Source organism: Ambystoma mexicanum, chromosome 3q, assembly GCF_040938575.1.
Source record: "Ambystoma mexicanum isolate Mex_15411 chromosome 3q, UKY_AmexF1_1, whole genome shotgun sequence".
Taxonomy (NCBI): domain Eukaryota; kingdom Metazoa; phylum Chordata; class Amphibia; order Caudata; family Ambystomatidae; genus Ambystoma; species Ambystoma mexicanum.
In genome coordinates, this window is record NC_090926.1 from 104,270,881 (window position 1) to 104,285,887 (window position 15,007).

Below are 15,007 nucleotides of genomic sequence, written 5' to 3' on the forward strand. Positions count from 1 at the left end.
GATGGATTAATTGGGCAAGTGGGTAGTAGTCTGCCATTGCTCTCTGCACCTGAGTTTCATTTAGCTTATGTGCTGCTAATGAGCCTAAAGTCCAAGGCTGGGAGAGAATGCCAACCAATCAGAGGCTAATTGTTCCACCCTCTCTGGTCCCACCAAATGCCCTCTCACCCCTTGCAGTCTCCCCACTTTAGCCCCTGCATCTTGTGTGCAGATGCGTAGACAGGGTAGGGCCTGAGCGGGCAAGGCCCACCCAAAATCTGTAAATGCCCACTCAGCAGCGCTGAGTGGGCATTTATATATGTTAATGTCACCGCTGTGGGCCCAACTACATTAGCTTCAGGCCCGACTTGTTAGACAATCCGGCTATGCCTCTGCTTGTGTGGTTCCATTACCATGGGCTAGCTCACCCTCCAACTGCTTCAAGTTTAAGTTTTCTTGGGTGAAGCTTAGGCTTGATGTATTTTCGTCGTGCAACAGGATACATTATGCTGACCTATTTTTCAGGATTATGGTCTCTGCTCCTCCTTTCCCTGTCCTTTCACCCCTCCCCAGCTTCAATTCCTTAAATCTCGAGTGATTAACCCAGGATTTCTTTCATCTGCAACTCTTTGAGGCTCCCTGGCTTAGTATAAGCTTAAGGAGGGATCTCAGAGCTGGAATAAGTTGTCGTGGCTCCTGCCCTGTGTCAGTTCCATCCATCAAACACCCCAACAAATCCCCGCTCCACATCACACACCCCATGCAAATGCGCAGCATACACGTGTCCTCCATGTAACAGTGTGATGTGCACGCCATTTTCACTGCTCAGAAGTAAATACTGAGCTAAAGTAATAGGTGGAGGAGTAAAGATCAGGGCGAGAACAAGGGCATTGGTTAAGATAAGACGCAGGTGGACGGAATCAGCCCACTTTTTGCAGTGATCAGATGCCCTCCTCCCACCATAGCCCCCTGCTCCCGCCCGCTGCTTTCAAGGACATTTAAAAATATTGCTTTTAGATTATTGGACATAAAAGGTGCGTACCTTTTATACATAACCATCAATATTATAAGACAATGGGCCTCATTACAAGTATGGCGGTAAGGCAACAATGCTGCCGGTATCGCTACTGGCACCGTTGCTACCGTACCGCCATACTAGGAGTTCTGCTTGTGGGTGCCCTTGCCTAGGTCCGACCTGGTGGCCGTACAGGCACCCGCGAGCAGAACATGATGGTATCACCACCGGTGCTACCACCCTCCCCATTCCCATCGAGCCCTATGGGACTCAAATGGGAATGGGGATGTACCGGGCCCGGCATCCGCGAAAGGGCAATTACAGGGTCCGGCTGTGCCAGAATAGCCAGTAATTGCACATTCGCGGGTGCCGGACCCAGATGCGAGTTTGGAGGTAGCCTTACCGCCAACCTCGTAATGAGGCCCAATCTGTTCTCCTGTCAAATGTTTATTTGTCATGTGCACTTTATTTAATGAGGAAATGCACATTACAATACATTTGCATATTTCACTTTTGGATATGTTCAATTCCTGTGACGTTGCTTTCCATTGCGTACGTCAGAATCCCCTGACTTGAGCCCTGGGAGGGCAACTTGGAGACGGAGAGGGATTTCTGAAATGAGAGAGGCGGGAGAAGTGTGTAGGAATTCTAACATTATAGAACCAATGGGGAAATACTTCAATGAGCCCCCCACCCGTTACCACAGACCCTGCTCTGCAGCAGCGCCCAACATTTTAAAATCATTGTCATATGAAAATCTGTTTTTATTACTTCGTAGGCACAGCAAAGACGGCCTCAATACTGCAAAAAGATAATTACTGTACATTATCTCACATATAAATTATCTGTCTACATATTGAGCACTCGCCTAGATTTTTCTCCTGCAAAGAAGAGATTATAGCCTCTCTATAGCCATTTAGAACTGTTCATGTTAGTTCATGGAAACTCCTCTCAACAAACAAACCAAAATCCTCATTATAAGCCACACATTTAGAAACAACAAATGTTTCTTTGTCTGGTGAATATGTTGCAACAAAGAAAACATCTTCACTACCTCTATGTTATAATAGTAAACTTGGAACTGAATCATAAGGATTCCCAATTGTGGAGGCTAAGGCAAACTGCATTGAAATGTTTTCACAAGGACCTTTTACGTTGTTTAAGTGGTAAAGCTGAGATTTGAGTCCCGTCTACAATTCTGGCACTTAAACTCATATAATCCCAAGGATACCTGGTATACATATTTGATAATGTATGGAGTTCCAGCTAAAATAATATTCTGTTTCATAGAGATTACTTTAAAAGTATTGTATTGTTATGTATGTATTTAATTCATTGATATACCGAAGGAACAATGCTCTTTTGATCAAAAAGGAACGTACAATAAAAAAGGAATCAGATTTGATGGGAAGCAGAGAGCTTCTTACAATGGGGTGAGTTTGAGGGAAATTTGGACCAGGTTGTGGAAAGGAGTAAATTGAACAGTCATCGGGGGCAATACATAAGTGGACATACATAGGTTAAGGACAACCAACATTGGACATTTTTAAGTGCAGGTATGCGGTACGGCCAGCTTTGCTCAGGATGTGACCATGAGGGGTGAAGTGCTAGAGTGGTAGCAGAGGAAGTGAAATACATAGTCGCAGACATTAAAGGTCACTGCCCTTGATACCGAGAAGAGGTAGCTGGCTTCAGGTTGACTCAGTGCATATCAAAGGTTGTTGAGGTATTCTGTCTCTTTTTTTAGACTCTGCAGCCAGGCCCCACGTGGGCCTGTTTGAAGTATACTCTATTAGTATGTTGAATATGTTAATTGCTGCCACCATCTGCAGAGGGTAAACAAAAGGACAGGGCGGATCCATGGAGCCTTTGATAGTTAATTAGGCTGGCCATGGCAGGAAGAACGTTTTGGCCCTCCCCTTTCTCAGATGCCTCGTGTACTCCCCCTGTCAGATCCCAACTAAACATGACAGGGAGGACTGCTCCCGAGTACAGAGGTCTATGTGTATATTGTGCGATGAGAATAGGAAAATGTGTGTGAATTAGCCCCAGGCATTTTCCAGAGGTTTATCTTCCATCATTCAATTTCATATACCATTTTAAAAAAGCCCAGGTGAGCTCACACCCACTGTGCGGAGGGTCGAATATCTTACAGGTACCATGCTGCAGTTTGGTCGAGTGGAGGGTTGTTGTAAAGGGACAGTGTGGTAGATTGCCGTTGATTGATGGAAGGATGCTGAAGAGGCACAGTGTGATGGGATGTGTCTGAGATAAGGTGTGGTAGCATGCTGTAAGTTTGGCAGAGTGCAGGGCGGCTATAGTGGGACGTGTGGAGGGATACTGCAGATGGGGAGTCGGTGGTGCATTGTGTAGGGGACGCAATAGCGGGTTTTGGTAGGGTGCTGCAGAGGGAGTAGAGCAATGCTGCGTGGAATGATTGAGAGAAGAGCTTGGAGGACTGATCTTGAGGGCAACACCGTGGCAGGAGGGGGTGTAGAGGACGGTGTGGTGAGAGAGGCTGCAGATTGAGGTTCAGAAAGATGCCGGAGAGGGGAGTGTGGAATTCTGTGAGCGCTTCTCACCACAGGAGCTGGCTGCCTTCCACCCTCCCTCCTTTCTGCCCCGCACTTCTTTGTTTTCAAATAAATGATGTGTTTGGAATTTTAATCTTATCCAGACATTGCACCAAAGAACAAGGCCATGTGTTGTGCTAATTGCAAGAATAACCAATTACTGGGTCTCCGATGTGACAAGCCGGCTATCTCAGGGCCTGGAGCTGGGTCAGATAAAACCACCCTGCAGTCGGGTGTCTTCGTGAAGCTCTGTCTCCCCTCCTGCTGCCTAGTGCCCCCCACCCCCCTCCTAGCTCCCCATCCAGTAACAACAGGAACAGAGGAACTAAGATGGATGCCGCTGCCCTGTTTTCATCAGAAGTAGTCGAGAGCTGGCGGCTGTACAGTTATAGAGGAAGTGACTGCTTTAACATTTTGGCAGCGAGCGACCATGCAATTGGTTGGCTTGACGTCTCCTGACAACCGTTGCTATAAGGGGTTGTGTCAATCCCCAAGAATGAAGGTGTCCGTCTGTACATTTTTGGGTGCATACGTGTGTGTACTATACATGCTGGGCGTTGCTTGGCTGCAGGCTCACTTTTCTGCAGGTGTCCCTGTAGTGATTTCCTGCGCCGTCCATTCGGCTCCCCCTTCCCCCAGCTGCCCCATCACATGTTCCAACCACCCCCCATGTGGTTCTTTCACGACCAGTGAGGCCCCGCTGTGGGACTATTCCCCCTTCTCCACCGGCTGCGGTTCCAATAAGCGGGCCCTGCAGCCGGGGACCCGCTGCTCCTGGAAAGACTCCGCACCACCCGGGGGCCTGCCCCGGTGCTAGCGGACGTTGCCTACTTCTTGCAGCACGGGTCTTTGCGGGCAGGTGGTCCCCTCGTCCTCTTCCTTTACTGCTTTCTTTGCATATAATCCCCACTCGCTTTTTGTTCTCAGAGACCAAAACATGTGAGTAACAATTAAGCAGAACATAATGCAGGCTAGAACAGCCTGCTTGTGATAAGTTAAAGATAGGGGGTGAGTGAGTCGGGGACTGAGTTCTGGGGAGTATGAATAACGGGTAAGGAGGAGGAGTAAGGATGATGTGTGCGGAATGAGGAACATCATTTATAATGTCAAGAAATGGAGACTGTCTGATGTGCGAGGAGAAGGGGAGAGGCACGAGGAGGGGTAAAGAGTGAGAGCTGATGAATGAGAAGGATACGCGAGGAGTAAGGAGGCAGAGCGAGGAGGAGAAATGCGGAGTGTCCGAAAATACACGGGGTCACAATGAGCAGGGTCAAGGTCCAGTATTAGGAGACCCTGGTGTGGAACAGAAGGTCCACATTGTGGCTTGTAGAGAAACCCAAGAGTAAATGTGGTCACCTCGGGCTCTCTGTAGGGTCGGCTGACCACTTCGGAGCACCCATAAAGTAAAATACTGAGGAGAAGGAGGCAGTCTCAGAGAAGAGTTGATTGATGGACAGTCGCCATGAGGATGGTGCGGCTGGTGGCAGATGTTCAGTGGCCCTCATATAAAGAGCTGTAGCACGTATCATTTGGGGTGAGAGAGGGTAAGAGCTGGTAATGGCGTCCTGGAGAAATGGTGGCCCCAGAAAAAACCTGTGGGCACCCCACTGTAGCATGAGACACACATTGCAGGGAAAAGGAGGTTGCATCAGATCACAATTGCAACTTCAGAAGCAGTCACCAGAGTAACTAGCACGTTACAGTGGCGGCTCTGGTGCGTCACCGCTGCATCAAGGTGAAAAGAAGGGTCCAGCGCAAGAGAGGGGAAGAATGATGGAATTTAGTGGAAAGAGAACATGATCTTCAATAGCCTATGCAGCGGGTACCTGCAGAACAGTCCACTAGGCCGCCAACGTCAACTCCGCCACTGACTCTGCATGTCCCAGGTGCACAGCCCCCACCTGTGTCTTCATCCCCTTCTGGGTTTGTGTGATCCAAGGGACCTTGGGCACTTTCCACATTCAGATTCACCCTCAGACCCTATGTCAGCAGGCACTAGCAGTGTTTCCCTTTTCCACCGTCGGCGTTGTCATCGTCCCCAATCTGGCACCCACTCTCCATCTGAATCTTGCTACCAATGCGGCCTCGGAACACTGAAATTCCTGCTCCCATGCTTTTCTCCCCAATCCCCCCGCCATCCCCGCTTAGGCCAGACTTCTCTGTCCTCTGCTCATGTTCCCTGCCGGTTTCCACTCATTGTGTTGCTGATATCTGCCACTTTCGGCATCTTATTATGATGTTTTCCTTTTCTCTAGTTTCCCGCATCTTATGTTCCTCTGCCAATCGCTTTCCTTCCTCTGTTGCCCCATCTGTCTCCATCCTCTTGCGATGATCCTCCGACAGCATCTTCTTTGTTTTCCCCTCTGCAGATGGATCCGGTGCAGAAAGCGGTGATGAACCACACGTTTGGGGTTCCCCTGATAAAGACCAAGAGGCCCGTTATATCCTGCAATGTTTGCCAGATCCGGTTTAATTCAGAGGTACGTGCATTTATCCGTCTTTGAAGAGTGCTGAGAGCGTGCAGGATGACAGGCAAAACATGATTGTAAAGAGCGAACCACGTGCCACACAGGCACCTTTTAAAATTCGTATCCTCAAGAGCTTTGGCAGAGAGCTAAAGCATTCACTTGGGACAACTAACCATGGCCTCTCCCTAATAGGCATCCTTAAGAACTCTGGCAGAGAGCCAAGGCTCTCTCAAGATAGACCTAAAAAGGGCAGTGAGCGGCCATATCATGTTATTCTAACAATTACAGATCTGCACTTTTTATCTTCCACCAAAATAAGCAAAACGCAAGTTATGCACATTTTAATTGAATTGCTAACCTAATATTTCTTCAAAGGTTATCACACATATGAAATCCCTTCGAATTTGTTTACTTTTTAAAATGAAGACAAACAAGCTTAATCTGTCCTTTCGATGTACAAGTCAGCAGTTGCAGAGGATCACGCTTTGCTTTGGGTTGTCGCGGAACTTGCTCCCTAGAGGATCTGCACGCAGGTTACAAGGGTTCCTCTCACTAAATGTTCATATAGCATTTCAATGGAAGGCCAGAAGAAGGCACCAGACACGTGGACACCCTTTAACTGCACAGAATACATCAAGCAATGAGTGACTGTGCTCGGACAGTCCTATTGTCAATATGCTGAGCCACATCTGGAATTTATTTTGGTTGCAAACATGTCAATTTCAGCACTCTGCCAACCCTCCTCATACTTGCATGAGATGAATCTTCACATCGCAGACATCCGCATGGCTCCAGTCCTGCCTGTTCCTCTCCATCAATTCTGGGAGGTGTCTGACGGATCCCAGTGATTGACATATAATGTGGAGCACAGAGTAATCATAAATGGCGGGGTGAACAATGGGGCAACTCACAGGGACACCTGGGCGCTTCATGTTACAGACATGTGTAGGCATGTGTTGGCTTATGTGGTACCTTGGAAAGTATTGTTTGAGGTGCGGGTGGGGTGGTGCATAGTCTCCTGGGCTGCACGATGTCACCCTCACCATCTTTACAGGTTGTTTACGCCAGTTCTGTGTCAGTCCTCCTATAGGCCAGCAACTAGAGCCAGACTGGCCCTGCCCTCTCGGGTTTCCTTATAACCTCCCACTGACCGTGGCTCATGGGTCATCGTCGGCTCCACTGGCAGAGAGCTCCAGCACCTAGCACCAGTGGTGCCTAAGAACTGAGGCCAGCTGCCAACAGGGCAAAGCGCTGTTCTGAGATGACTCCTTAGTGTGGGAGGCAGCCATGATCCTGTAGCCGCTCAGTCAGGGAGAGGGCAGTAGTCACTGTAAATGTTTGTCATGCCAGAAGAAAATTGTGTGAGCAACAAGTTCTGCCATCCGAATCAGAGAGCGCACGGAAAAGGTGAGCTGGACCGATCCATCGACATCAAAAACAGACTAGAGTGATGGACCCCACAAAGTCTGAAATCCTTTGCAAGGGACATGTTGGCCATCCTGGAACGGTAATATTTCTACTGTTAGTTGGCAAAGTAGATCCAGCCAACACAAAGTAAAAGACAGGGGAACGGTGAGCGCACTTGGAACTGTTGCTTACTGTGCCTAACTTCTAGTGAGATACAAGGTTTGATTGCACAAGCAGCCAGTAATAGGAACCAAAGGGCCCATGCTCTAGTGCCCCAAGTCTGAATTAGGTAGGTTTTGGTTGGGTTCCTACCTAAATGGCGCTTACATACATGGTTATAAGGATTTGTTATCATTCGCTATTCAACATAATGTGGGATATGGTCCACACGTTAATTTCTGAAACCATTGTTGATTTTTATTCTTAAATGTTGATTTGATCACCATAGGTTCCGACATGTGTTTCGACCAACAGAGGGTCTTTATCAAGGCTTAGATTAGGGTGTCTCTTGCGTCGTGTTTCAGGTGGGGCATGTGGCCCAGGATTAAGTTTGGTCACCAAGATTGATGCATCTTTGTAACGCAGTGCTTGTGAGCACTTCGGTGTAGTCTGCCGTTTGATCGATCCTTGAAGAGCAAAAGACGTGCTGCCTGGATGCCATTCAGCATCGTCGAAACGAATTATCAGTGTTGCTCTGAAGCAGCAAGGGGCAATTTGCAACCTGTCTGCAGACCTCCTGGCACGAGGTAAGGATGCCTGCAAGGCTTTACCGGCCTGGCTGAAGTGCTTGAAGGGCTGTTGGAGCTGCCTGGCTGCAAAGTATTGTGTGAGACCAGTCACATTTGTGCTAGGCGCTGCAAGATGCCAGGAGGGAAATTCTCTCCAATAAAACTTGCGAGATCTGGATTTCTGATTATTCATAGGTGGTCATTAACATTTGAAGACACGTTTTTTGACCGTAGACGTCATTTTCAAGGCAAGAAAGATGTGGTAAGACTCGTAAATGCATCTTAAATGTGACTGTAACCAGTGCGACCGGCCGAGACAACCGATGCAAGTAAGATTCAGGCTCTACCTCTAGCCATGAATGTGGATTACCCACAAGGTATTACTACAGCCCCCCCCCCTCCTGATCTAAGTTGCGCTTACGAGTCTTACCCTAGCTTTCTTCTCTTGAAAATGACCTCGAAGGTTAAAACAAGTGTCAGCAAATCCTAATAAGACAGAGTGGCCACTGGGCAAAAGTGGCCAAAAGTGGTAGCCTGGGTATGCCATGGAATGTCTCACTCAAAGAGGCCACTGGGCATGGCCACACGTGGGGGCTTGGGTGTATCACAGGTATGGTTGATGCCCCAGGCAACATGGCCACTGAGTATTATTGCAGGCAATGCACTATGGGCACAGATGGTGGCTTTGAGTGCCCTGCAGGGAATGGTTAACAGCCATGCATTCTGCAACGTGGGCACTGCGCAGGGCCTCTGGCCATCCACAGCTTCCCCAAGGAGTAGCTTGGCAGTGAGCAGCAGCAGGCCGTGCACATGTGGCACATTGGAGCCCTTGGAGGCGCACGTGGCATGAACACAGGCCATGCACAGTTGACACAATGGATCCCCTGGGGGTTGTCTGAAGCATAGCTGAAGGTCATGTCCCAGGAAATGTGTGCAGTGGGCACCATAAGGCCCTTGGAGATGTCTGGGGCATAGCCAAAGGCCATGCCCAAAGGGCGCAGAGGGTATATCAGCGTATACCTTCCCAAAATGATAATCAGTGACCATGTTTGGTTAAAGGGATGTTATGGTTGTAGCCCAAACAACAGAACCCCACACATTCATTTATTTTGGCAACCATCATGCAGTGCTCCTGAGGCTTCTTATGCCATCACCACCGACATCTATGACATCACCACTGACACCTATGACATCCCCACTGACATCTATGTACTCACAGTTCCTACAGGACATGTGGGAGAACAAAAGCTAACGGAAAAAAACAGTAGCACCCCAGAGTTATGCTCGCTTTAATTCAATGTGATGGCCAACACAGAACACAGTCTAAGCGGGCAGTAAACATTATTACTACTTTAAATAGATGATTTTCCATATCAATGAACACACACGTGAGATGTCCAAGCAGTGCATGGCGGTGGCTGTGGGAAGGATTCCTATCTGGTGAATTTGTGAAGTTTTGTTGTTTTACACCTTATGTGTAGGTGTGTGTGTGTGTTTTCTATGCTTTTTGTATTTCATGCAGCACACTCACTGCCTAATATAATCGACTCTTTGGTTTTATCTTAGCTATAAGGCGGTGACTGCCTCTATATAATATCCAACTTGCTATGCATCTATCTCTGTGTGCACGCGCATCGTACGTGCACTCTATGCAGCAAGCGATTCATTGGCTCCATTAGAGGAGGTCCATATAGCTCTGCACTTCATTACGTGGTGTATGACATTGATTCTGTAATGTGCTTTATTCTGTCCCTTCTCTCGTGTAATACATACGTCCGGCTGATGGGGATTAAGTCCCTCGTGGTCCCCCTACCTCAACAGGGCGGGTATCTAAAGTCCCACCCTGGGCGTGACTTTCATTACTGCACACATCCCCCTCCTATGAATGGATGCTTGGGTGACAGGAGGCCGCCATCTTATCTCTGGGGAGGAGGGGGCGCCCCCTCTTTCCTTGCTGTGGATGGATGCTCTCCCCGCCTACTCTCACCCACCTCCACCTAGAGGCAATGAGCGATGATCACTCCCAGGGCGGAAGGCACTTAGGCCGGTGCATTAAACCGTGAGAACGGTGCAAGGGGGTGCGGCGGGTATGCAGAGGCAGGAGCGAGTGGAGGCGGGGCGTGCATGCAGGCTAGAGGGGGGCAGGGGGCGCACAGGGAGTGGGCGAAGAGGAGGGAAAGGTGCTCAGAGTGAGAGGAAGGAGGGCAACGATAGTGACCCCATCCGCATACAGGGAGAGAAACGCTGAGCTGTGATGAAGTACAGGACACCAGGGAACACATTTAAGGGAGGCGGAGGAGGGGAGAATTAAGGGCGAGGAAGAGGAAGGAGAGGGATGAGAGAGTAATGGGACACCGTGAAGGTCACAGCAGGAAGGGGAGAGACAGAGAAACGAGAGCGAGGTAAGGGAAGAGGGAAGTGAAGCAAAATCACGAAGGGAGAGGAAGAAGAGTCAAAATTGCAAGCAAAGTTGAAGAAAAATAGCTGTATTAGCAGAGTGCATGCTTCATTGTGGGGGTCTGGGGTGGAGGAACGTTTACTGGGGAGATGAGGTCGGCAGCAGGTGCAAAGGATGTGTAACAGAAGCTCTGGAAAACAGGAATGAGGGGGGTGTCGACTGCCCGAGGGTTGTCGGCTGTGATTCCAGGCCGCCACCTGCAGGAAAAGGTAAGTCAAAGCAGAAGGACCTGTTGGTGAATACACAATGCCACATTTTCAAACCAGAGTCAACCAGAGTTCCATTTCCTTTGGGGAAAAAGAGGAAAGAAGTGTGTCTCTTCTTGTGGGTCCCGTCCATCAACAGCAGATTGGACAAGGGGCGGGGTCACCTACTTTGAGCAAACCTGCTCGAGATGACAGGTGAGGAATCCTGTGCAAGAAAACGAAAATAGAGCCAATCAGAGGACTAAAAAGAGGGGCAGTGGAAGGACAGTGACAGGGAAGGAAAGGGGTTGGAAGTACACATTAAGGGAGGGGAGAAGGGACATTGATGCAGGCAAAGAGGGAAAGGGGAGCAGATTTCTGGCGAGAAGAATAGACGCAGGCAGTGATGAGGCCATCAGAGAAGAGTGTGGCGATTAGAGGACGGGGATTCCTTGCAAGATGGGGAAACACGTAGGGGGGCCAGTCTGCCTGAATCTATGGAAGCTGGTTTTAAGCTGAGGGAAAGGGTGCTGATCTCTGCATTCATTTTCTATAGGCTTGCCTGGCAGGTGAAAGCCCTCACCTTTTCAGCCTTAATTGAGGCGCTGGAGCTTCAGAACTTTGAAAACGAGGCCTCTGCTTCTAGTTCATTACGTTGCTCTCCATAATGGTAACGCAGGCCCACAGACATCTCTTGCTTGAAGGGATGCCTTGCAGGTGCGACCCACCCTTATGGATGAAAGGCATTCTTTTCTGAAGCCTGAACCTCTCGCACAAAAGCTTGAGCTTCAGGCTTTAGAAATAAATTCTTTTCATGCAGTGGCCGGGACTGCCAGGGGAGATTAGCGAGCCCCGGCAGGGTCCTGCCTCAAAATGAAATTTCGGACCCAGGCTCATCCCCACCTGGCACCGGCCCACTTAAAGCCCTGGGTACCTCATTTATCACATTTAAGATCCTGTATTTTAGGTGGTATTAATGACAGGCCTCTGCATTATTGGCACCACCAACAGGCTCAGCAAGTGTCAAGCCAGCGCACAGGGGATGTTGAAGTACAAAAAAATGATGTACAGACAAACAACTGTGATGTCAGTGTGTAGAGCTTATGCACAGAGAGGAGGGACATTTGGTTCACCACAATGTGAAGGATGTCTGGAAGACAGAGTGTGAGAGTGAAATACAGAGCTAGGAGCACATTTTTGATCTTGGCATGACGTGAATGAAACGCATGAAAGCCTTGAGAAAGGGTTTTACACGTTTCGTTCATGCCACGCTACATTTTCAATAATGGCGGAGAGAGGGAATAAACGCAACGTGAGTTTCCTCCACTTCCTACCTCTCCACCATACAAATGCTCCAGCATTTTCATCCCCATGGATTTACATGCCAGTGCAAATTCTGGAGATCCTAAAAGGGTCTGCTGGCTTTATGCACCGCATTAAAGCAGGTGGACTCCATAGGGATCCATTGTACACGCTGTGAGCATGTCAGGCAACGTGCACAATTAAAAGTAAATGCTCACTTTGCACAACGAACTGCAAAAGTGCAGGGCAAAAGGCGGCATTTGCCACCTTTTGCCGTGCGCGTTTGCACTCCGCTGTGCAAATGATGACATGTTGGCGGCAGGAACCTGGCTATGCCTGAGTGTAAACCTACCAGGTCCTTGCCATCAAATTACAAACAAGGGCATCATGTGCGCCATTGTGGCAAAGTCGGATTTTGAGTCTGGAAGAACCGGAAGTGAAGCTTATAGAAGAGGGGTGCAATACAATGGGGGCTTTGCATTTGTGACTACAAGCTTGGCCGAAGGAATGGGTCTCCACAGGGGCTGTGGGTGAATAGTAGGGAAGACCTCTACCCCAGTGGTACCCTCTGAGAGGGAGTGCACCTCTGCCCTGGACATAGTGTGCTAGAGGGAGGTGGGTATCATGAAGGAAGGAACTGGGCCAAGAACAGGCAACCAAAATAAAATTATAGTGGCAGACTCAAAAGCATTTAAGTAATTGTGGACAGACATAATGGGAGCATAGACGCCAGCAGTGTGCTGTGGCAGCGGATGTGGTGAGGGCATGCTAAGACCTCAGGAATGTATATGGCACAATACTGAGGAATAGCCTGGGCCCAGGTGGACGGGACGCACGATGCATGAGTTCCGCCAAGAACTAGAGAGAGGATATGAGTGGTGGGAGAGAGTGGGTGAGGTCAAACTGGGATTAGTGGAGAATGGAGCCGTACTGGATGACGTATAAGAGAGAGAGTAAGAATCGCAGGCGAGAGGCGGGTGCAGAAATTAAGGAAGGAACTATAATAAAGGAGGGATTAAGTCTTTGTTCTGGGGATGACATTTTCAAGGGACTTTCCATTTGAAGTCCTCTTTGAAGATCGTGTAGATCGTGGGAACCCCCTGAAAAGTTAAGATTGTACGACAGCCATCTGGGATATTTCACATAGACTGCCTGAAATGCAAGGCTGGCAATCGATGGGAAGAGGGTGTAGAAAGTATGTCCAGGGTGAAAAGGCTGCTGCAGTTGAGCGCCCAAGATAAGTCTTGCCACAAGCCCTGCATTTAAGGGTGGTTGCCACCTGGTGGGGTCATGATCTCTACTTTTAATGGAAGGGTTTTTTTTGTACAGTCAGCCAACAGTGTTCAAGGAAGGACACATAGCAGGACAAGGACACAGCATTTAGGGGAATTGACTTCTCTGACAGACACCTTTACATTAAAGCAGTGATCTTCAAACTATGGTGGCCTGACAGATCCCTGAGGGGTGCTGAAGCGACAAAAGGATTTTTAAAAAGGCAGTATGTGATACATTGTATTTGAAAGGTGGCCAGCAACAATAATTTTACTCAAGGGGGGGCACAGCACAAAAATGTTTGCATATCCTTGCATTAAGGGAAGGTATGTGGTGGAGCAGGGCCCTTGCATTCCAAATGGGTATGTTGTAACAAGTGTTTATGTCCTGTATTTAGAGGGGGGCATTATGAATGTCAGATTCCTGCATTTACTGGTAAAATACTCTGTTGATGCAAGTCCCTTCCATTTACTGTTGGCAACTTGCAGGAGGGGTAGGCCGCCTGCATCTATGGGTGGGTGGTATGCAGGATGAACGCAAGATAGCACAGGGGCAACACGCTGGTCTTGGAAGCAAGAACACGCAGAGCAACAGAGGTTTGAAAACCGGATCTGTATTTAGAAACCAACTCAGGTATGGTATTAGGCATGCTATAAAAAAAACAATTAAATACATTAAGTTAAATGACAGACCCCTGCATTTACTGGAGAATATATTGACATTTGGAATCGCACTGCATGCAGCTTTCTCCCTCCCTTCTTCAATTCTACCGGCGGTTTTCCCACTTGTTCAGTCTACCTGCACAAATAGTGAGCGCACACATGCACTACTTACTACCCTACATTTCCACTGACCTGCACTACGGTTCCCGAGGGTGTTCAACCCACAGTGCATTGAGATCATACCAATGGTGAAAGGTTCTATTCAAATTCCTAATAACATAACATAACATGTGGTTGGAGCGAGGAATTCGACTCTCTGCATGGGGAGTGTGCACTCGTCTGGTCTGTTTTTATATTTTTGTTTCAAGGAATGGAATGTTGGTAGATAAACATCCAGGAAATGTGTGGGGCTAAGCCGCACACATTTCCCAATGCTCACCACACAACAAACACATAGTCAAATGTACTGCGGGGACACAGCCTACCGGCACAGTCCTTCTGTCATGTTCAGCTGGAACGTGACAACTACAGGTACATCAAAGCCTCTCAAGAAGGGAGAAGGCAACACCTTCCTCAGGCCACGGCTAGCCTGATTAAAATAGCAAAGGCTCCATGGATCTGCTCTGCGTATTGTTAAGTTCTGTGTGGTGGCAGCACACACTGATGAGAGTTAATTGATGCAGGCCTGCGAAGAGGCCTGTTTACAGAACTAACAAAGGGCTGCTAACCCCAACACCTTTTTATATGCAATGTGTCAGCTTGAAGTTAGCTCCCACCCCTGTGTAGTGAATGCCATGTCTGGGACAACTGTTTACAATAGGCAACACCTTTAGGGAACAGCCCCCTTTCAGAATGAAGTAGTATGTGATTGATGGAGACAGAAAGTCTGTTCTTGCCATAAACTTGAAGGGAGACCTGAGCTTTGATCAGGAGTCACAGAGAGCTCAATTAACCGGAA

General features: G+C 48.5%; 1 protein-coding gene across 11 annotated transcripts in view; it reads left to right on the forward strand.

The window, feature by feature from the left end:
• ZNF385A (zinc finger protein 385A) overlaps positions 1-15,007 on the forward strand; it is a 529,518-nt gene that overhangs the window by 362,073 nt on the left and 152,438 nt on the right. For all 11 annotated transcript variants that reach the window (XM_069653221.1, XM_069653222.1, XM_069653220.1 and 8 more), the window contains one exon: positions 5,937-6,047. In XM_069653221.1, the coding sequence (XP_069509322.1) occupies positions 5,937-6,047 (111 nt within the window). The remainder of the gene's footprint in view (positions 1-5,936; positions 6,048-15,007) is intronic.